Genomic DNA, 20,606 nt, shown 5'->3' with positions numbered 1-20,606 from the left:
CTGAACATTCGATTCGAGCATCATTGAGGATGCGATTCTTGTACATATTATTTTTATTCATCGAGGCATCTGCATAGGGATAAATCGGGTTACACAACTTACGGTGGATAAGACTTCTTCATTCTGGCTACTATTAGAAAGCTTCTTTATTATTAATCCAGCCTTTCCTTTTCTTGGATCATCAACTTGTTTCTTTTCGTTGCCATTCAAATAGTAGGAACTGCGGCTGCGTAGTGATCTCTAATGTAACCAACTTAGAAAGTCTTTTGCTCACTCGATTGAATAAAACAATGGCTTCGCTTGGTTTTGTATACATATGCACTTGGAGTCTTCGTAGCCCACCGCTGTCTGTCAAGGATGGAAATAAAGGCTGTATTTATGGAGAGAGCAAATGATGGAGATTGGATCGGCAAGTATAGAAGAGTAGGTAGTTTCGTTTACAGCATTGCTTTTGGGAATAAACTTGAAAATGTCTTTCATAAATCCCAGGCTATTCTCTCATTCTATTTACGAGCTAATGACAACTTTTGAACCCTAATGACAAATGATTAAACACGAACATGAGCCCGTGTCCATTGCGGTAGCCTTGATGAATCACATGCAGAGCGATTGCCCGATTAGGTAATAGTGTATGACCACGGATATGAACACCGTCTCAACATATAAACCTCAACAGCCTTCAAGAAAATACGTCTTTTTGCATTTCTACAGGTTATGAGCAGAATAGCGTAGCAGTTTAGCGTCTCGTTGGTTGTCGCGAGGTCGCACGTTCGGAGCGCGTTCGAGGCCGTTACAAAAGAAATTGCCAGATTCCAGGGGTTGTTGAGGTCCACACCACAGCCAAGGTAGACTTGAGCCGTTGCCAGTAAGAGCCGCTGAGCCAGTAAGAGCATTGTTTAGAGCCAGTAAGAGCCATTGTTTAGAGCCAGAAGTCTATTGAGCTAGTGGGAGTGTTGGGAGATGCACCTCAATAACCGCCTGAGAAATACTTTTTTTTTGCATTTCAACTTAACGCGCCTGTACTGACTGTATGCAGTTGCTCTCGGTTTGTATGCGCTGGTAGACGGTCTTGTTTTCATCAACACAGTGACACTCTCAACATCGTCATCACTAACCATGTGGCATCTCCTTGATGTTCTTCCTTGAGGGTCTCCAATGGTCCACTAGTATCAGGGGCTTGCCATGAATACTCTTGACTTGAGACAAAATAAGAAAAGACAGTGTTCCCAACTAGCCTTGACAAGGACCACTTTGTCATGGCCAAGTCATCACAAGGGAATTGCATGTACTTATGAGCCCTTAGTTGGAAGTGGCGAGACACTCGAATGTGAAGTTGGCTCGTTTACGCAGTGCCACTAGATAATGCGGCTCCGCCCATCCCAAAAGCTCCAAATTAGAAGCTGGCAATGTAGTTGTCACTCAGTAGCAAGAGAAACGGAAGTGGTTTTATGACTTGTACAGGTAAAGTATAGTGTCTATGCCAGTGCTGCAGAGTGAGGACATGGCATGTGCAAAGTGTATCCGTAAGTACCTGCTAGGTAGCCCACTCTTCAAAATTTAGTCACCAGGCACATTTGTGCTTATATCGACCAGTGGCATGATGGAGTGAGAAAATGTGGGATCTGGATGAAATATCGGGAAATTTGTAATATTACAAATCTTGAACCCGAAAGTGGTCAGTGAACACCTATTCGACTGGATTGAATCTCTCGAAGCTGAGCTTGAACACTGTTAAAATGGGTTTTCCCCAGGGAATTTATAACATAGGAAGAATTACTTACCTAGACGTAAACCATTATGAGTTGCTACCAGTTTCAGAGTATGATTTCTCAGTGACATCTAGCACGGCATAGTAGTATTATGGCAGACAGAGAGCGGATATGAGTCTCTCATTAAACAAGGGGCATTCTCCCCCATGTGATCAAGTTTGGCTCACCTCACATATTACCTGACACGCAGTTTGTATATATGTTTTTGAGGGTTGCCTCGACCTTCTAAGTCAACCATATTGGCTTCACCAACCCTGAGATCTGCTCCGTGAACAAGGCGTAGCAAATTCAGATGCTCGTTGGAAAGAAGAGTACCATTTGTAAACCTGTCAAGTTTGCGTTTGGCTATAGTAAGCTGACTGTAAAGCTTTAGCAGCCATTCTATCACGGAGTCAGAGTAATGTTGTGATAAAGAGCGAACCATTCGAAGGAATCCCTTCTACTGGCTGTTTAACTCATCATGAAGAGTCCGAGGATACTAATTTATGATGGAAACTGAGAGGGATTTGCCAAGAGAAAAGAGTGATCTGTAGGTTGAACAGATTGTTGGCAAATACTATGAATATATAGTTACGGCCAATAATTGACACTATATCGATCGGTTGCCTGTGATCATGGCATGTCAACTCATCACTCTTGAATAGACACCAATGAAGGCTTTTGCAAACATACAGCATACATGAATCAGGACAAAATTTTAAAGAGAACAAATCCTATATTACTAAAAGACATTAGGAGTGGCTCGAATTCGGCTATTCAACTTCGTTTCATAATCACCATCTTGATTAATTCAGCTGCCGTTTTATACTCCACTTACTGAGGTCAATCGATGAGATATCATTCAGATTGTGAAGAGACAGAAACAGCACAGAAGCACGTCGAGGAACCCTAACCAACAAATAACTTTCTAGGCTCCTCCGCTTCAAGCAGGCTCCTCCCAATTGTTTTTTTTTTTATTGAGGTGGACTTGTCTCAGCTCAATCTAGAAAAAGAACGAAGTATGATGTTTAGCAGGATCATATATTATTAAATGCAGTATGATACAGTAAAAATTATGCATGCTAGAAGCGTATACTCGTCAATACAGTAATCAAAAACCCCCCACGTAAATGAATCTCTATGTCTAAGGTACTTTCCCACTCCATAATCATGTGCCACTGAACATATAAATTCATGATATAGACAAAACGAAAAGGTCAACGCCCCAAATGCATGCATAAGCCCAGAGCACATTGGTAGTTACTCTACTCCACCGTGCTCATGTCGAGCCTTTGCAGTTGCTGCTTGGCAGAGACGGCCTAGCTCCTCGATAAACGCGTCCATCCTACGCAGATATTCGAGTTCGTGGGTCGTGACTCTGTGCATAGGCATGCTTCTAATGACTTTGGTAGCCGAGGCCAACAGGCCTATATCGTGCTCAGCATATTCATGTTGAGGGTTTCGTAAAAGATTGAAGAATATGCTCAAAAGGGCTGAAACGGGGTAAAAGATGAAAACCCTAAGGTATAGTGCGTTAGAACAGCGAGATCAAAAGTTTTAACATAGAAGAGGAAGTATGAATATAAACCCACCAAAACGCTTCACCGGCCAGTCGTGGTGCAGCTTCTCTCAGATAGATGAGAGTCGATCGGCTGGCCTCGACGGATAAGTCAAGACTGGACTGTAAGCCGAAAATCATTTCCTTCCCAGACTCACTCCAGTCTACCACACATCGGCCACTGGCGCAGTGTATCATGTTCAAGAGATAGTGGTAGTCCAAGTGCAGCTCGATATGCAGCATACTGGTGTTGATGTTCAGAGTGTCAGCAAGCTTGACATGTTGGCGAATAGATAACGCGGGCGCGTATTCCGATGGAATTGAAGCGCGCCAGTTTTCCAGGTCTTCGTCAAGTTCACGGATGGTACGGAGCAGCTCAGCATCCGACTTTCGTAGCGAGCCGGCGGAGTAGAGAGCGCTGACAGCCTTCGATTTAAGCAGACTTAGACGTAAGTCACTAGGGAGAAACGGCACCTGAGAACTGGTTGTGGCTGAGAAAGCCTCTTCCGAGAAGCGGTTTGCTATGTAGTCTTGGGGGAGGGTAAGATCGCAAAATTCGTCGCTGATGATGGGCGGCTGGCCGTTTCTCAAAGCTATGTCTTTGTCAAAGAGATAGCAGAGCCAAAAGAGTCGGCGGATTTGGCGTTCTTCAAGCTCCTGAAAAGTGAGGTTGGTGGTTTTATGTGGATCGTTGGCGATAGTGTGTCCTCCAAGGATACAAACGGTACGACATGCGATAGAGTGATACATGCACGCCCCCTGCAAATGGCCGCATAGTGTCTCATTGAGGAACTAGGAGAGTCAGAGATGAATCAAAGGTGACACCAGGATACCTAGTCATCGAGGACTTACCAGCATGACCATTACTTGCAAAGTCGTGAGGCTCGCGTCTTCAACAAAGTCTGATATCAGCAACTGCGCTTGCTTGGCACAGGCATCGCTATCGACAAGCTTGGCAGCATCCTGAGTAGCAAAATGATGACTAGTGACACAAAGAAAAGCAAGCACACAGGCTTTACTACCAATCTCCTCAATCGTCGCATCTGTGACTGGCGCACCATACGCTACTCGTATTGTTTCCTCGAATAACTCGCGTTCCACCACGGGGAAGACGAGGCGAAAGTCAGATGCTGTAAACGTATCAAGCAACGCCTGTGTGATCCATCTTTCCGGAAGCTTTTGTATCTCAGCCTGCTTCGCAGGCCCCTTCAAAGACTGGAGTGCTGAAGCCGCAGAGGGGACATGATCCGTTTCTCTGAAAGCAAAAGCATCGTCGTTACGGAAATGAGGCCATAGCCCTGTTCTTGAGTATATCCACTGCTCTCCTAGAGAGGTAAAATGGGGAATGCCATTTCGGGAACAGATGGCAGCAAACTTCTGGCCCGAAAACCAGACCTGACCTAGGGGAGCAGCGCCAAGCTGTCGAGGCGACTGCGAGTTGTCATTGGATCGACAGAGTGTACACCTGCCGTGGGTAATCTTCCTATGAAATTGGCTGGAGCCGTCAGAGGGAGCCAATGAGGCTGGAGAGGCGGCAGCGGGAGCCGCAGTAATAGCAGTAGCAATAGAAGTAGCAGCAGCAGCAGAAGTAGTAGCAGGAGGTATCTGCACGCCTTGCTTGATAGCCTTTGCCCTAGCTATGCCTTGTTCTATTCGCTCAAGGCGTTTGACAAGACTCTCGGTTGAGCTCCTGCGACACAGTCTTTGTAAGCGGAAATGCGAACATAGGAGTGACAGGTATGTACTTACTTAGTTTTCTTCTTCCTGCCCCTAATTCGGTTAAGTGTGCAGGGGAGATCATGGTGTCGGCACCAGTTGCATAGTTCATCGTGTTCGGATCGATCGCATTGGATCTACCACCACCCATCAGGTATAAGCGTGAGGATACATGTGCATAAGTCTGGACGTGAGGGTGTTTGTAGGGTAAGGGGGAGGATCAGAATCAGACTCAGATGAGAGAGACAAGGTGACAAGCAGCAGAATAGGACTATCATTTTCAAAAACGAGACTCGGGGTTGTGAATCCATTACCTTCCGCTTATAACAAGCGTCGCAAGCACGCCTTTCAGCCACCATGCTCCTTACTTTGGCTTTTGCCTGCCCTGATGCTCGTGTTTGCTAATCAGATAATGACAGTTACAGTTGATGCAATCAATGCTATCAAGCAACGCAACAGGCAGATGCTTTTGGTAATATGAGGGTCTCGGAGGGATTCGATCTTTTGCTTCGGACATGGAATAGGCTTTTCGATTCGGCTGACAGCCCGAGATGCGCCTGCTCGGGGTTGCGAGTTGCTGACTCAGCGGAAGTTTCGCTCAAGCGGGCCTGTCCGAGCAGGCGCTAGTTGCGCTGAGGTGGATCGAGCCAGGGTTTAGCCGGAGGCAGTAGTGCCGACGTGACGCATGGCCTCGGAATCTTGGCTGTCAGATAATCGGAACAACCGCAGCAAAACTGGGCCAGCGCATGTGCTGCGATAAGGCTTTGATGCTGCCGGGATCCTTCGGGGGGTTGTAAGTAATCCTTTGGGGGGGATGATTTGATTATGCCGATTTGATTTGCAATGCTCATACATACGGGGGCGCCAGCAGCTCCTGCATTCGGCCGAGAGCAACGTGGCTTGGTAATACGACAATGACCTTTGACGACATCCGGAGACTTTGGCACAAAGTGGGAGAGGCTCGTGAAAGGGATTTGTCCGCTTAGTCAAGCAGTTACAGCTGGAGCTGGGCGGGCGGCATTCTAGAAGGGCGGCACTTTGAACGAGCCGCGACCCCGACGATGGAGTCGTCAGTTGCTACAGCACCCACGATGACAGTATGCTGTGCTACAGTACCGTCTGGGGAGATTGTACGCCGTTACAGCGGTGGGATGAAAGATGAAACATTCTCAGTACAGTAGTTTCTTTGGGAGGATGCGATGCTCAAACCTGTTACCCCTTCAAGTCACCAACGGCACATCCTCCGACTACCATGTGGCAGGCAATCAATTCCAAGATGAAGTGCGTGCATCATGGAAAGATCCGGCGATGTAGGTGGCCGGGAAAGGGAATAGGCGATGCTACCAATCTGCTTTATCCAGCTCCAGGGTACGCAGGTCTGAACGATGTGGTTCGTCAGAGCAAGATCTAGCTGGGCCCTGGCTGATACTACCGTGATCATTGCTACAGGGAGCAGTACCAGCAGTGCGGAAGCGTCCAACTACCGCTTCACCTTCCTCTTGGCATCAAGTGCTCGGGGCATCGAGGGATAGCCCATGAATTTTCAAGCCCACCACATGCCGAATGCAGTTGTTTCGCCATGACTAAGCGGAACGTTGAAATCTCAGCGAAATGGCGGCAAGCCGGAACGGGCGTCAGGGGAATTTAAGCTCGTGGGGCGGCTATCCGAGTGCGAAGACAAAGAACGGAAGCGAGCTTGATTGGCACGTTCCGCCTCCGTGTTTCTAGGCCGCGTGGATGGACCTTTGGCTCAAATCCTGATACAGATCCTACGACTCCATTGGTTGACTCACATCACTCATCCTTCCAGCTCCATCGTGGCCATGGCTTTTTTTGGGATTACTCGTACAGGCGAAGCCGGGCCCCGTCTCGGTCTTCTTGTCAGGGCCGAGGTCCACCAAATTGGCTCAATATCGTGTTTTGCCAACGAGGCACGGCTGAAGCTGGGGCTCTTTAAATGATAGCTCTTTCTTCGAGACGGTTTCTTCTTCTTTGTTCTTGAGTCTTGTTTCAAACACAACCCATACTCTCGCTTCACCAACATCCTGCTATAGTCCTTTTGTTAGTGGTCTGTTGCCACTAACACGGACTTGGGATCATCATGAAGTCCACATACGATGAGACACTCACAGACGTCAACATGTCGGAGGCCCAGACCCGTAAGAACTCCGTCGACAATACCTGGTCTATGAAGCCCGAAGTTGTCGCCATCCAAGAGCGTGACAGTGCTTCTGGTGCTCCCCGTCGAGAACTAGGTGTCACCTTCCAGAACCTTACCGTCGAGGCTGTCCGAGCCGATGCAGCTATCCACGAAAATGTTCTTTCTCAGTTCAACATCCCAAAACTGATCAAAGAATCTCGACAGAAGCCGCCTATGAGAAAGATTCTCGACAACGCCCACGGATGTGTCAAGCCTGGAGAGATGCTCCTCGTTCTGGGCCGTCCCGGAAGTGGATGCACAACTTTACTCAACATGCTGGCCAATAGACGGAGTGGATACGCCCAGATTTCAGGAGATGTCTCCTTTGGCTCCATGAAGGCTGAGGAGGCTAAACGCTACAGAGGCCAGATTATCATGAACACAGAGGAGGAAATCTTCTTCCCATCCCTGACTGTTGGGCAGACTATGGACTTTGCGACGAGATTAAAGGTTCCTTACAAGTTGCCCAACGGCATCACAAGCCAGGAGGAAATCCGCCAAGAATCACGCAGCTTTTTGCTGAAGTCTATGGGTATTGAGCATACCGTAGATACCAAGGTCGGTAATGCATTCGTCAGAGGTGTTTCCGGTGGAGAGAGGAAGCGAGTTTCCATCATCGAATGTCTTGCATCTAGGGGTAGTGTTTTCTGCTGGGATAACTCAACTCGTGGTCTCGACGCTAGCACGTAAGTGTCATCTTTGTGTTCCAAAATGCTAGGAAGTTTTCACTGACTCAATCCTATTAGTGCTCTTGAGTGGGCCAAGGCGGTTCGAGCGATGACGGATGTTCTCGGTTTGGCCTCCATTGTCACCTTATACCAGGCTGGAAACGGCATCTATAACCTCTTCGATAAGGTTCTCGTTCTCGACGAGGGCAAGGAGATCTACTACGGTCCCATGCGCGAGGCTCGCCCATTCATGGAGAGCATGGGTTTCATCTGTGACGACGGTGCCAACGTTGCCGATTTCTTGACTGGTGTTACCGTGCCCACTGAGAGGAAGATCCGAGACGAGATGAAATTCAAGTTCCCCCGAACAGCTGGCGCCATTCGCGATGAATACGAGAAGACACCATTGTTCGAGCAAGCGCGAGCTGAATACGATTATCCCACCACATCGGAGGCCCAGGACAAGACAAAACTGTTCCAGGAAGGAGTCGCCATGGAAAAGTACAAGGGACTGCCAGCCTCGAGCTCATTTACTGTGAGCTTTGGAGTCCAGGTACAGACTTGCATCAAGAGACAGTATCAGATCATCTGGGGTGACAAGGCCACCTTTTTCATCAAGCAGTTTTCGACCATTGTGCAAGCACTTATCGCCGGTTCTCTCTTCTATAACGCTCCCGACACTACTGCTGGCTTGTTTGTCAAGTCTGGTGCCTGCTTCTTTGCTTTGCTCTTCAACGCTTTGCTGTCCATGTCTGAGGTTACCGAATCCTTCATGGGTCGGCCCGTTCTGATTAAGCACAAGTCGTTTGCCTATTTCCACCCCGCAGCCTTTTGCCTTGCCCAGATCGCGGCCGATATCCCTGTCATCTTGGTGCAAGTCTCGGGATTCTCTCTGATTCTGTACTTCATGGTTGGTTTGACCATGTCTGCGGGCCACTTCTTCACCTTTTGGATCATTGTTGTGGCCACCACTTTTTGTATGACCGCCATGTTCAGAGCCATCGGTGCCGCCTTCAGCACCTTTGATGGTGCCTCCAAGCTGTCTGGTTTGATCATTGCCGCTACAATCATGTACAATGGCTACATGATTCAGAAGCCGCGAATGCACCCATGGTTTGTCTGGCTCTTCTGGATTGACCCGATGGCCTATGGCTTCGATGCCATTCTCTCCAACGAATTCCATGGCAAGATTATTCCTTGTGTCGGTACCAACATTGTTCCCAATGGCCCCGGCTTCACCGACCCCGGTGCTCAAGCTTGCGCTGGCGTTGGAGGTGCAGTTCCGGGCCAGACTTATGTTGATGGTGACTTGTATCTCAAATCACTCTCTTACAGCCACTCTCACATTTGGCGAAACTTTGGCATCATTTGGGCATGGTGGGCTCTGTTTGTGACCATCACAATCGTCTTCACGACCAAGTGGAAGGCTTCATCGGAGAATGGACCTAGTTTGGTTATCCCCCGAGAGCAATCCAAGGTTGTCAATGCTCTGCGTCAAGCGGACGTCGAAGGCCAGGTTACTGAAAGTGGTCATATCTCAGAAAAGGATGATACCAATGTCAGCGGTCAGTCCGATAGCAACTCTACTGATGACACCGCAGTGGCAGTCCAGGGCAACCTCATTCGGAACTCCTCAGTCTTTACCTGGAAGGATCTGTGCTACACTGTCAAGACCCCAACTGGTGACCGTCTCCTCTTGGACCATGTACAAGGATGGGTAAAGCCTGGAAACCTGACCGCTTTGATGGGATCGTCTGGTGCTGGAAAGACCACGCTCCTTGACGTTCTTGCCCAGCGAAAGACTGAAGGCACTATCCGAGGCTCTATCTTGGTTGACGGTCGACCGCTCCCAGTCTCATTCCAGAGGTCTGCAGGCTACTGCGAACAGCTTGATGTGCATGAGGCGTATGCTACAGTACGAGAGGCTCTTGAATTCTCAGCGCTTCTTCGACAGAGCCGTGACACACCACGTGAGGAAAAACTGGCCTATGTCAACACTATTATCGATCTATTGGAATTGCACGATATTGCCGACACCTTGATTGGTGAAGTCGGTGCCGGCTTGAGTGTTGAGCAGCGTAAGCGTGTCACAATCGGCGTCGAGCTTGTCTCCAAGCCCAGCATTTTGATCTTCCTTGATGAGCCTACCTCTGGTCTAGATGGTCAATCCGCCTACCACACTGTCCGCTTCTTGCGAAAGCTCGCTGCTGTTGGCCAAGCTGTTCTTGTCACGATCCACCAGCCTTCTGCTCAACTGTTTGCTCAATTCGACACCCTTTTGTTGCTGGCCAAGGGCGGCAAGACTGTCTATTTCGGAGAGATTGGAGATCAGGCAAGCGTCGTCAGGGAATACTTTGCTCGTTACGATGCTCCATGCCCGACCGAGGTGAACCCTGCTGAGCACATGATTGACGTCGTCTCCGGAACCCTTTCGCAGGGCAAGGATTGGAACGAGGTATGGCTTTCTTCGCCTGAGTACTCCAACATGACCAAGGAACTCGATCAAATCATCAGCGAGGCTGCAGCCAAACCCCCCGGCACTGTGGACGATGGCCATGAGTTTGCCACCTCTTTGTGGGAGCAGACCAAGCTTGTCACTCATCGCATGAACGTCAGCTTGTTCCGCAATGCGGATTATGTCAACAACAAGTTTGCGCTACACATCTTTTCGGCTCTCTTCAACGGTTTCAGTTTCTGGATGATTAAGGACTCTGTCGGTGATTTGCAGCTGAAGCTGTTTACAATCTTCAACTTCATCTTCGTCGCCCCCGGTGTCCTTGCCCAGCTGCAGCCCCTCTTCATCCACCGCCGTGACATTTTCGAAACCCGCGAGAAGAAGTCCAAGATGTATTCGTGGATCGCCTTTGTGACGGCTCTTATCGTCTCCGAAATCCCATACCTCATCATCTGCGCTGTCCTCTACTTTGTGTGCTGGTACTACACTGTTGGTTTCCCCGCAGATTCTCAGCGAGCTGGAGCCACCTTCTTCGTCATGCTCATGTACGAGTTCCTCTACACCGGTATGGGTCAGTTCATTGCCGCATATGCGCCGAATGAGGTCTTTGCCGTCTTGGCGAACCCCGTTGTCATTGGAACCCTCGTGTCATTCTGTGGTGTATTGGTTCCTTATGCACAAATCCAAGAGTTCTGGCGATACTGGATTTACTGGCTCAATCCCTTCAACTACCTCATGGGTAGTATGTTGGTCTTTGATCTCTGGGGCCAGGATATCAAGTGCTCCACTCACGAGTTTGCCACCTTCAATCCTCCCAACGGCACAACTTGTGGTGATTACTTGCAGAGCTACTTGGCAGCGGGTCCTGGTGCGGTGGCCAATCTGATCAACCCCGATGCTACGGCCAACTGCCAAGTTTGTGCATTCACCAAGGGTGAAGACTACCTCCGAACCTTGAACCTGAAAGAGTACTACTACGGCTGGCGCGATGCTGCCATCGTGGTACTGATGGTGTTTAGCTCGTACTCTTTGGTGTACCTGCTGATGAAACTCCGAACAAAGATGTCAAAGAAGGCCGAGTAGATGAAAATGATGCTCGAATGCGTCTTGGAGCGAGCTTCTCTTTTTACCCCCAAAAATTATTAGCGACTTGCATCTCTCTAAGCACGGAAGATGGTTTTGTTTTATTTCTTTTTTTCCCTCCTTCGGGATGTCTCAAGTACCAAGATAGATATGGATACATGGTTATATGGGCATTAATTATATGATAGATCACTTGTAAAGCAATTGTCGAGACAGTTATGGGGTATGCGGAGGACACGTATGACACTTTCTTACGAATTCTTGTTTTGTTGAATACAGACAGACATTATCATAGCATAAGACTCTAAATCGTTTATATAATAGAAGTCTCCTCCCTTCAAACAGTTTCTAAGCATAACAGCCCCTCTAATAGTAGTAGTAGTACACGCTGGCCAGCATCCATCTATAACATTCATTGGTTCCTCACGTCTTTTTATTTGTTCGGAGTATCATGGAGTGATGCATGACCCCAAACATGTTCAACGGACGCACAATATCAAAGCCAAAAGACTCGTAGAGAGGTCGTCCTTGTGGTGTTGCCATCAAGTAGCAATCTCTGCCCTCTCTTGTGGCCTGCTCAACGCCCCATGTCAGAAGAGCCCTACCAATTCCCTGTCGCTGATAGTGTGGGTCAACCCCAATCATATCGAGATCTGTTGCCCGTTAGTTAGTTGAGGTCCCATGTCGTTTTTTTTTTGTACAGGAGTATATGGAGAAGAGAAAAGAGGGAGTGATAATGGAAGGGGATGACGAACGCCACACGTCTTTTAGCCCTCTGTCGCCAAATGTGGCCTTGTGGTCTTCTTCCAGGATCGTTTTGAGCTCGGCGTAGACCTTGAAATCAGTCACATCTGCCGGCAGCTCAGGGTCTGCAGGGGTGATGACGGGGGATTCCTCGGATGATCCAACCGGCAGATCCCATATCGCATAGCCAACGATTTGGTTATTCAGAGTGGTATTGACTGCCACGATGAACGCGCAGTTTGGCGTACTGTAGCCTACAGTCTTTTTTAGCCGGCGCCACGGCTGCGATGCTTCTCCATCGGGAATGTCCTTCGGCTGGAGGTGTAGCGGGAAGACTTGGCGCGTGATCCAATCGGTTGTTGGGTGGAACGCTTGGCCGGCGAGCCGCGCGATGGCGGGGATTTCTTCCTCGGTGGCCTTTCTTATTAGGATTGTCATTTTTCTAGAAAACTTCGAGGGAAGAAAAGAGAAAACGGAGCGATGATATATTTTTGTTCAAGGCATTTTCGAAAGGGGCTTAACGGCGGGGCGTTGTGTTTCTCTTATGCTCGTTTCGACTTTTTCGTGGATGGCTTAATAAATTGATTACGGGCCCAGCTCCCTTTTTGTTAGCGAATTCCTGACAATGAACTCCGAAGGCAGCATTGAGCTAAAATAGTTGGCCGATGACCTGGTGGCCACTCCGTTCCTATACAACGGCAAAGTGGGCCGACGGGGAGGGGGATGGACATGAGTCGGCCAACTCGAAACTTAGGGCGGCAAATTCACGTTGTTATTTTGCAACACCGTCGGATTGGAAGCTGAGATATTCCGCGTAAACCTGCTGGCCCCCAATAAATAAGGAGGTTGTCAGCTGATGGGAGGACTTGAATGTATGTATATGCTGAGCGAATGATTCCTAATCTGACAACCATTACCTATGTTATGCACAAGCAATTGCTTCTCTGGCTATCTTTCCGGGGAAAGACGAGTTTCTGTAGTATTTTTTGTCTAACTCACAATAGGTTCCATCTGCCTATCGTCGAGGACGCACGCATCATTTGAAGAATGCTATTTAAAAACAGACCTTGAGCGAATTAAAACCTCATGCTTAATTGACAGGAAAAGGCACCTTGAAATGACTCAAGACAAGTTGCTGTACCATGGAACTGCATACGTTCAAGGCAGCGCCTCTGGCCCGCTCGTCGCAAGCAACCTTGAGCTGAGCTTCTGGGGAGGTGTTGATCCGCTGACAAGCGAAGTCATAGACCATCATCATCCACTAAGCGGGAAACACCTCCAAGATGCCATACTAGCCATTCCCGGTGGTCGCGGCTCTTGTTCCGGCAGCGGGGTGTTGCTAGAGCTGTTGCTAAGTGGCAGAGGGCCAAAGGGTCTGATATTCTCGCGAAGGGAAGACATCCTTACTCTTGGGGTAGTAGTTGCGGAAGAGATTTTTCACAAGTCTATTCCGGTTGTTGTTTTAGAGACGCAAGACTTTGAAGAGCTGCTGGATGCCAACTATGTGGTTGTGAATGGAAACACAGTTGCGAAAGTACAGCTTGAGGGTGCATTACAAAGCTTTGAGCACGTTGCTACAAAGGCTCTGGATATAACACTTGGCTACGCTATTGAGTTGTCTGATAAAGACCATGCATTTCTTAGCGGATTACATGGCCAAGCAGCTCAAGCTGCCATGCGAATCATCTTACGCATGGCTGCTATGGAAGGAGCCTGTAAGCTGATAGACGTCACACAAGTTCATATAGATGGCTGTGTTTACACGGGACCGGGATCGCTCAGCTTCGCAGAAAGACTCCGTGACTGGGGAGGCAAGGTCTCGGTTCCCACCACCCTCAACTCGATATCCGTGGATCAAAGGCGTTGGCGCGCTCAGGGCGTTGCATCTACATTTGGTGAAGCGGCGGAGAAATTGGCCACAGCTTACACAGACATGGGTGCACTGCCGACTTTTACCTGCGCCCCCTATCTGCTTCCTAGCGCACCTAAGCAGGGCGATCAAGTTGCGTGGGCGGAGTCTAATGCCGTTGTATATGCTAATAGCGTTCTTGGGGCGAAGACTATGAAGTATCCAGACTTCTTGGACATATGTATTGCGCTGACGGGGCGCGCGCCACAGGGAGGATTACACATAGAGAGCAACAGGCGGGCTTTGCTTTGCGTTGAGCTTCCTGTTCTTCGGGAAGATGATGTTGACGATTCTTTTTATCCGTTGTTGGGATATTATGTTGGCGGACTTGCTGGGAATCGCATACCGGTTATTGTAGGACTTGACTTCTTTCATCCCTCAACAGATGATCTTAAAGCATTCGGGGCGGCGTTTGCCACCATGGCAAGTGCTCCAATGTTTCATATCGTTGGTGTGACGCCAGAAGCTGCCACATTGCAGGACGCGACTGGTGGAAGAGACGGCATAGAATCCATATATCTTGATTTGAGGCAGCTCGAATCGGTTTGGAAGACGCTCAACAGCGCACAAGACGATTCACCTGTTGACCTCATCTCACTCGGAAACCCGCATTTCTCTTTCGCCGAAATGAGAAAACTGGCAAATATGTGTCAAGGGCGGGGAAAGCATCATGGAGTCGCTGTCATGGTGACATGCGGAAGAGCAACCTATGGACTGGCAAGTCAAGCCGGACTTGTTGAAGAGCTGGAACAATTTGGAGTTCAGATTATAACTGACACATGTTGGTGCATGATTGGAGAGCCGGTGATTCCAATAACTGCAAAGGTAATCATGACGAATTCTGCAAAATATGCCCATTATGGGCCAGGTCTTACGGGGAAAAGGTTCTATTTTGGTAGACTTGAGAGCTGCGTTGCAGCGGCTTGTGATGGGTACTATGATAAGAGGATACCTGGATTCGTTGATAGATGTAGAAACGGATATCATCCGACAGAGATGTAAAGCAATGCAACACAAAAGTTATATATTCGGGTAAACATGATGTGATGTGATGTGATGATTAGTATGGTTCATCGAATACAACAAAGAGACTTCTGCATGGAGATCTATGGATGCAATTTGAATGGAATTATTTTGTAGAATTATCTACGCCAAATGTATTCGCTGATAGCTCTATCCATAACTTAGGACATGCTATTCGCTCCTCACCCCTCTCGCATACCACTCGATCGTCAAGGATTTGATGCTTGTGCTGCCAACCGAGACATCAGCCGCCGCCTCAAACTTGTCAGAGTTGCTGAATAGTATCAATGTTCTTAAAGATGCATCCTCCACACAATCGCTAATTGCTGCCATGTCTGCTCCCTCAGTAGCCACATGCTTTTCGTGAATTCTTGCCAAGAGTTTCCTGTCGCTATCATTGGTAGCTTTCAACAAACGTGTGTACCGGCTCTCAACGGCAGGCGTCTGTAGGACACTGATTCCGTAATGCTCGACGGTAGGCGCTGCACTCATAAGAGGCATTGAAGCTTCGAAAAAAGGTTTTGCCGCCGGACCCGCGATGAACGCTACATGGGCGTCCACACTCTCCCAGTTGACCAACGAAACTACAGTGGGACTCTGTTGATCTGTGTTTGCAGTGACAACGCCGGCCATGGCCAAGATCAAGCCTGGTCGAGCCAAAAGAATAGGCTCTAGAGTGCTGCGGTATACATCTTGGTACTGTTCGGGGGGTAGATGGATACTTTGGTTGATGCGTATGTAAGTTGATCCAGGGAAGTATTCGTATGGGATTCTGGCCAGATGGCAAGTAGACTTGTGGTCTTGATTCAGAAACATATTGTGTCTCCTCGTATGTTTTATAAACTGCATCCAGTGGATACCGCCCAGGAGGCGGTGTTTTACGACCAGTTTAAAGCCGTAATTCCTACCGCCACTGGGCGTTCTGGAATCTTAACTCAGCTTATCTTTCTTGGCTCGACTTAGACACTAACCAATTGGACAGCAAGTCAAACTTTGTGACTGGAGACCAGTATTCACTGTAAAGCGGAGTGGAAGCTAAGCGGGGTTTGTCGGTGTAAGACAGGGCGACGAAATGGCCTGACATATTCCTGAGTCTTGCTGCCGTATCAAATACGATATCAAAAGAATTTGTTACATGTGTCCGCATTATTTGCATTCATTCGCCGGAAATATCTCATGAAGCGGGATTCTGGTCCCTCAAAGATACGCTGGGCCTTGGCAGAGACCGAAAGATCCGGGAGATTCTGGTGATAGCAAGAACGAAAGAGGCAAACTATCGGATGTGTCGCACTCCATAAAACGACTTGATCTTTACAAAACTTTAGGAATGTTTCCTGCTTCGCCTCAAGATGATGTCTATATGCCAAATCTGGCTGCCAGATCTGCGATTGCACAACTCAATTGAAGAGCAGTTGAGATTGATCTCCAGCTAGCGCAGGGCCACCACAGCATAATATGTGGGTGTATGTTACATCCTTACGAAATGCTGGACCTAAGTGATGAGCATGAGTATTACTCATTAAAGAGTAAGAATTACCGTTCTTCTATGATTGACCTGTCAGTCATACGTGGGCTCTGCACCTATGTTACGGAAATCTGCAAACTTACATACATGTACCTAGCAAGGTACATGTATGTATTTCTATGGCGACAGCTTTAAACATTACTGTACAACTAATCGAGTACGAAGATATATAGACTTTAACATCTCTTGATACAATGAGTAGGATAGCTGAAGATATTGAATTGGATTGTTCATGAGTGCATGATCTTAACTTACCTAGGTACAAATTGATCACTTACACCGAGTCAGCCGTATAGAAGGAGTATACACAATATGTCTATAATGAATGCCATCTATCTGGGAGTACATGCCCCTTGGCCATGCAACTACCAGCTACTAAAACTTATTTCATGCATCAAGCACATGCATATATGTGCATGTACATTCACTGATGGTGTATTGGACGGGGCTGCCCCAAGCTGACACAGACGTCCTGTAGTAATGCCTATGTCTAGTGTTAGACAGTGGACCTTGATGTCCTCCATAGAGTACTATCAAACATCCCATTACTGTACACATAAGCGACAATCTAACCACACTTGCCTCCCTTTTGTACATCCATGGAACTGTACCTAATACTCCGTGTAGCCTCAAGAGGTGTGAGTGGAATGTATGCCATGAATGACGAAAATGATGGCATCGAGGACAGGCCCCACCTTGGCCGTGATACAGGGCATTAGCGCTGTGCCTTAGCACCTGCTACCCCGCAAGGCCCCTGCAGACGGGAACTTTTGGCGCTGCTGTGGCGAGCTATTGCGAGTCTGATAGGCCCGGGTCGGCCCCATCCAGCGCCCATTGCTGCAAAATGCGGCTTAGCCCGCGAGTAGCAGCGGACTTGACCTATCTCGGAGCTGGAGCTCTTATCTTTGGATGAAACAGAACATGGAATTGATAGAGAGGTGAAGCTGGCGATTACATACAAACTCCGTGCAAGGAGTTGATCTTCAACTCTCTGGTTTCTTCTTCTTCTTTTCTCTTGTCTTTCTCATCCCCCATTCCTCTGTCGCGACTCAAAGGACTGGGAGAGCCATGGACGAAAAAGCCCGTCTTCCCCCCTACAGCGCGTCGGGGCTGCCACTGCCAGCGTCTGGAGATGCGCATTTCCGCGCTCGCCGCGCTGGATTTCGCCGGTCTCGCGTCTTGAAACTGTTCGCTGCCACTTGTCTAACACTCCTGGTGGCTGGCCAATGGAAGCAAATCTGGAGAGAGGACGCCAAAGGGCCGCTGCTGTCGCTAGACAAGCTCAACGATGACCTGCAGACCTGCCAGAAGCTCAGGCACAAGCCGCAAGATCCCATCGGTCTAGGACGAGACAAGAACGCCAGATGGATCGAGGGTGGCAAGCCAACCCTTATCAAGAACGCTACCATCTGGGTTGGCGAGCCTGTCGAGGGCACAAGTGAGGCCGATGCCAGAGCCGGCAAGGGCTGGGAATGGATCCAGGGCGACGTATTGCTGGAGTATGGCCTCATTCAACGGGTTGAATCTCACATCTCGTCACGAGCTCTCCCACAAGACACTCAAATCTTTGACGCTGCAGGGCGTCAGCTCACCACCGGCATCATTGACATGCACAGCCATGCTGGCGTCGACTCGTTGCCATACCTGCGTGGCTACGCCGATACTAATGAAGTCTCCGACGACATCACTCCATGGGCACGATCTATTGATGCCTTCTATCCTTTGGATCCCCAGATTGAAGTCATCAAGTCCGGCGGCGTCACCACTTCGCTCATCCTTCCTGGTTCCGGTAATAGCATGGGCGGTGAAGCTTATCCCATCAAGCATGCTGTTGGCCCCAAAGACGGTCGAAAAGAATTTAGCGCGCAAGATATGCTGGCTGACCCGGACCGCAATTGGCGTTACATGAAAATGGCATGCGGAGAGAACCCCAAGAGAGTGCACGGAGGCATCGACAGGCGGCCATCCAGCCGTATGGGCGAAAGCTACAACTTTCGACACGCCTTTGAAGAGGCCCGCGCCCTGATCCAGCGCCAGGATGATTGGTGTGACAAGGCCGATGCCATTGGCGTTGAGAACATGGACGAGTACTTGCCACAGGTGTTGCATTGGGAGTCCCTTGCCGCAGCTCTTCGTGGTCAGGTCCATATCAACACCCACTGCTACACCATTCCCGACCTCGAGGCCATGGTAGATCATTCAAACGAGTTCAAGTTCGCTATTCGGGCCTTCCACCATGCTCACCAAACCTATCTAGCTACTGAGGTACGTGAATTCAGATACACTTTCGATGTGACAAAGTCTGACCCTGGTAACTGATTGTAGATCCTGAAACGCACGTGGGGAGGCCGGCCACCCGCATCTGCCCTGTTTGCCGACAACATGTATTACAAGACTGAGGCTTTCGTAGCGTCTGAGCACGCCGGCAAGTATCTCTACGACGCCAATCTCACCACGGTATATGTCAGCGACAACCCCGTCCTCAATGCCCAGCACGTCCTGTTTGAGGCCGCCAAGGGCTATCATTACGGTCTGCCCTATCACGCCGCTCTCTCTGCCGTGACCAGCGCGCCTGCAGAGCTGCTTGGTTTCGGAAAGAGACTAGGAAAAGTCAAGCCAGGTTTCGATGCCGATATTGTCGTTTGGGACAGCGATCCTCTCAGCGTCGGAGCTACCCCCGTGCAGGTTTGGATTGATGGCACCGCGCAGTTTGAGAACCCCGTTGAACTCTCGAAATCCACGGGGGGGCCCGTCGTGCCTAATGTGGCGCTGGCTGATATCATCGAAGAGCCAACCGAGATTCAAGATGTCGTTTTCCATGGCATCACCAAGGTCCTCTTGTCTGACGATGAGATTTTGGAGTCCAACGACAAGCCTCTGGATGTGTTTGTCTCTGGAGGCAAGATTGCCTGTATCGGCCCATGCAGCTCCGAATATGAGGCGGCTGCCAAGGCTGCCAAGGTACATGTCGAGCTAACCAATGGCTATCTTACCAACTCATTCACCGGTGTCGCTGGCACCATCGGATTGAACGATATTGATGGAGAAGATGTAACGGACAACGGACCCAACCCGGTTGCCTTCTCTCGTGCCGTCGACGGGCTTCGATTGGATAGCAAGAAGCTCAACGTTGCCGCCAAATACGGCGTGACCAAGGGTATTTCAGCACCGAAACTCTTGGGCGGCAAATCCCATCACGGAACCTCTGCTGGCTTCCTCACTGCGGCAAGAACGGTTGCTGAAAAGGGTGCTATATTCGACGCAGATTTGGCTGTGCATTACACTCTTGACCTTAGCTCTCGCAGCCTTGGCAGTTATTCCCAGCTGTTTGGTCTGTTGCGAAGCAAGCTTTTGGCCGCTGCCTCCAAGGACAAGCCAGCTGAAGACCCCTTTTCTGAGTTGGCCAACTTGCAAAAGGTCATTGCCGGAAAGACTGTGTTGGCTCTGACAATTGACAATGCCGATGGCATCGCGACTGCACTGAGAATCAAATCCGAGGTCGAAGAGCTTACCAGCTCCAAGATTAAGTTGGCCATTCTTGGCGGTTCAGAGTCTCATCTTGTTGCGACAGAGCTTGCAGCCGCAAAGGTCGGCGTCATCCTGCTCCCGCTTCAAGCCCATCCGACTAACTGGGATCAACGTCGCTCACTTCCCGGTGCGCCACTGTCAAATGGCACGACCATCGATTACCTGCTCGATGCAGGTGTTACAGTCGCCATTGGTTTGCCTGAAGACTGGTATGTGCGCGACCTGGGCTTCGAAGCCGGCACGGCCTACCACAACGGTAACGGCCGACTGACCGAGAAGTCGGCGCTTGATCTCGTCAGCGTAAATGTGCACAAGATTCTTGGAGGCAAGCTGCCAGAGGCTCAGACAAAGGGACATTTCATTGTGAGCGAAGGAAGTCCGCTAGAGATTGGATCGCGGATCAAGGCCGTTGGTGCCGGACGAGACAAGGTGGCTGTATTCCAGTAGAC

General features: G+C 49.3%; 5 protein-coding genes across 5 annotated transcripts; 3 read left to right on the top strand and 2 right to left on the bottom strand.

Annotated features, from left to right (window-relative positions):
• Positions 1-3,008: 3,008 nt before the first annotated feature.
• On the bottom strand, positions 3,009-5,381 carry T069G_11135 (fungal specific transcription factor domain-containing protein; the record flags this gene model as incomplete). Its single annotated transcript, XM_056178340.1, has 6 exons — positions 3,009-3,267; positions 3,341-4,098; positions 4,159-4,706; positions 4,776-4,996; positions 5,056-5,159; positions 5,337-5,381. The coding sequence occupies 6 exons, from the start codon at positions 5,379-5,381 to the stop codon at positions 3,009-3,011; spliced, it is 1,935 nt and encodes a 644-aa protein (XP_056023214.1).
• A 1,742-nt stretch (positions 5,382-7,123) lies between these two features.
• Positions 7,124-11,428, top strand: T069G_11134 (ABC-2 type transporter domain-containing protein; the record flags this gene model as incomplete). The annotated part of the gene is made up of 4 exons (XM_056178339.1): positions 7,124-7,908; positions 7,969-9,455; positions 9,528-9,721; positions 9,779-11,428. 4 exons carry the CDS (start codon positions 7,124-7,126, stop codon positions 11,426-11,428), a joined length of 4,116 nt encoding a protein of 1,371 aa, XP_056023213.1.
• Positions 11,429-11,851: 423 nt separating this feature from the next.
• On the bottom strand, positions 11,852-12,610 carry T069G_11133 (acetyltransferase (GNAT) family domain-containing protein; the record flags this gene model as incomplete). The annotated part of the gene is made up of 2 exons (XM_056178338.1): positions 11,852-12,081; positions 12,184-12,610. 2 exons carry the CDS (start codon positions 12,608-12,610, stop codon positions 11,852-11,854), a joined length of 657 nt encoding a protein of 218 aa, XP_056023212.1.
• Positions 12,611-13,289: 679 nt separating this feature from the next.
• On the top strand, positions 13,290-15,083 carry T069G_11132 (uncharacterized protein; the record flags this gene model as incomplete). Its single annotated transcript, XM_056178337.1, has 1 exon — positions 13,290-15,083. One exon carries the CDS (start codon positions 13,290-13,292, stop codon positions 15,081-15,083), a length of 1,794 nt encoding a protein of 597 aa, XP_056023211.1.
• Positions 15,084-17,697: 2,614 nt separating this feature from the next.
• Positions 17,698-20,604, top strand: T069G_11131 (amidohydrolase family domain-containing protein; the record flags this gene model as incomplete). The annotated part of the gene is made up of 3 exons (XM_056178336.1): positions 17,698-18,894; positions 18,955-20,284; positions 20,333-20,604. The coding sequence occupies 3 exons, from the start codon at positions 17,698-17,700 to the stop codon at positions 20,602-20,604; spliced, it is 2,799 nt and encodes a 932-aa protein (XP_056023210.1).
• Positions 20,605-20,606: the final 2 nt, after the last annotated feature.

Source organism: Trichoderma breve, assembly GCF_028502605.1.
Source record: "Trichoderma breve strain T069 chromosome 7 map unlocalized scaffold00008, whole genome shotgun sequence".
NCBI classification, from domain to species: Eukaryota; Fungi; Ascomycota; class Sordariomycetes; order Hypocreales; family Hypocreaceae; genus Trichoderma; species Trichoderma breve.
The sequence above is the reverse complement of the archived record's forward strand: the minus strand, read 5'-3'. Positions and strand labels throughout refer to the sequence as shown.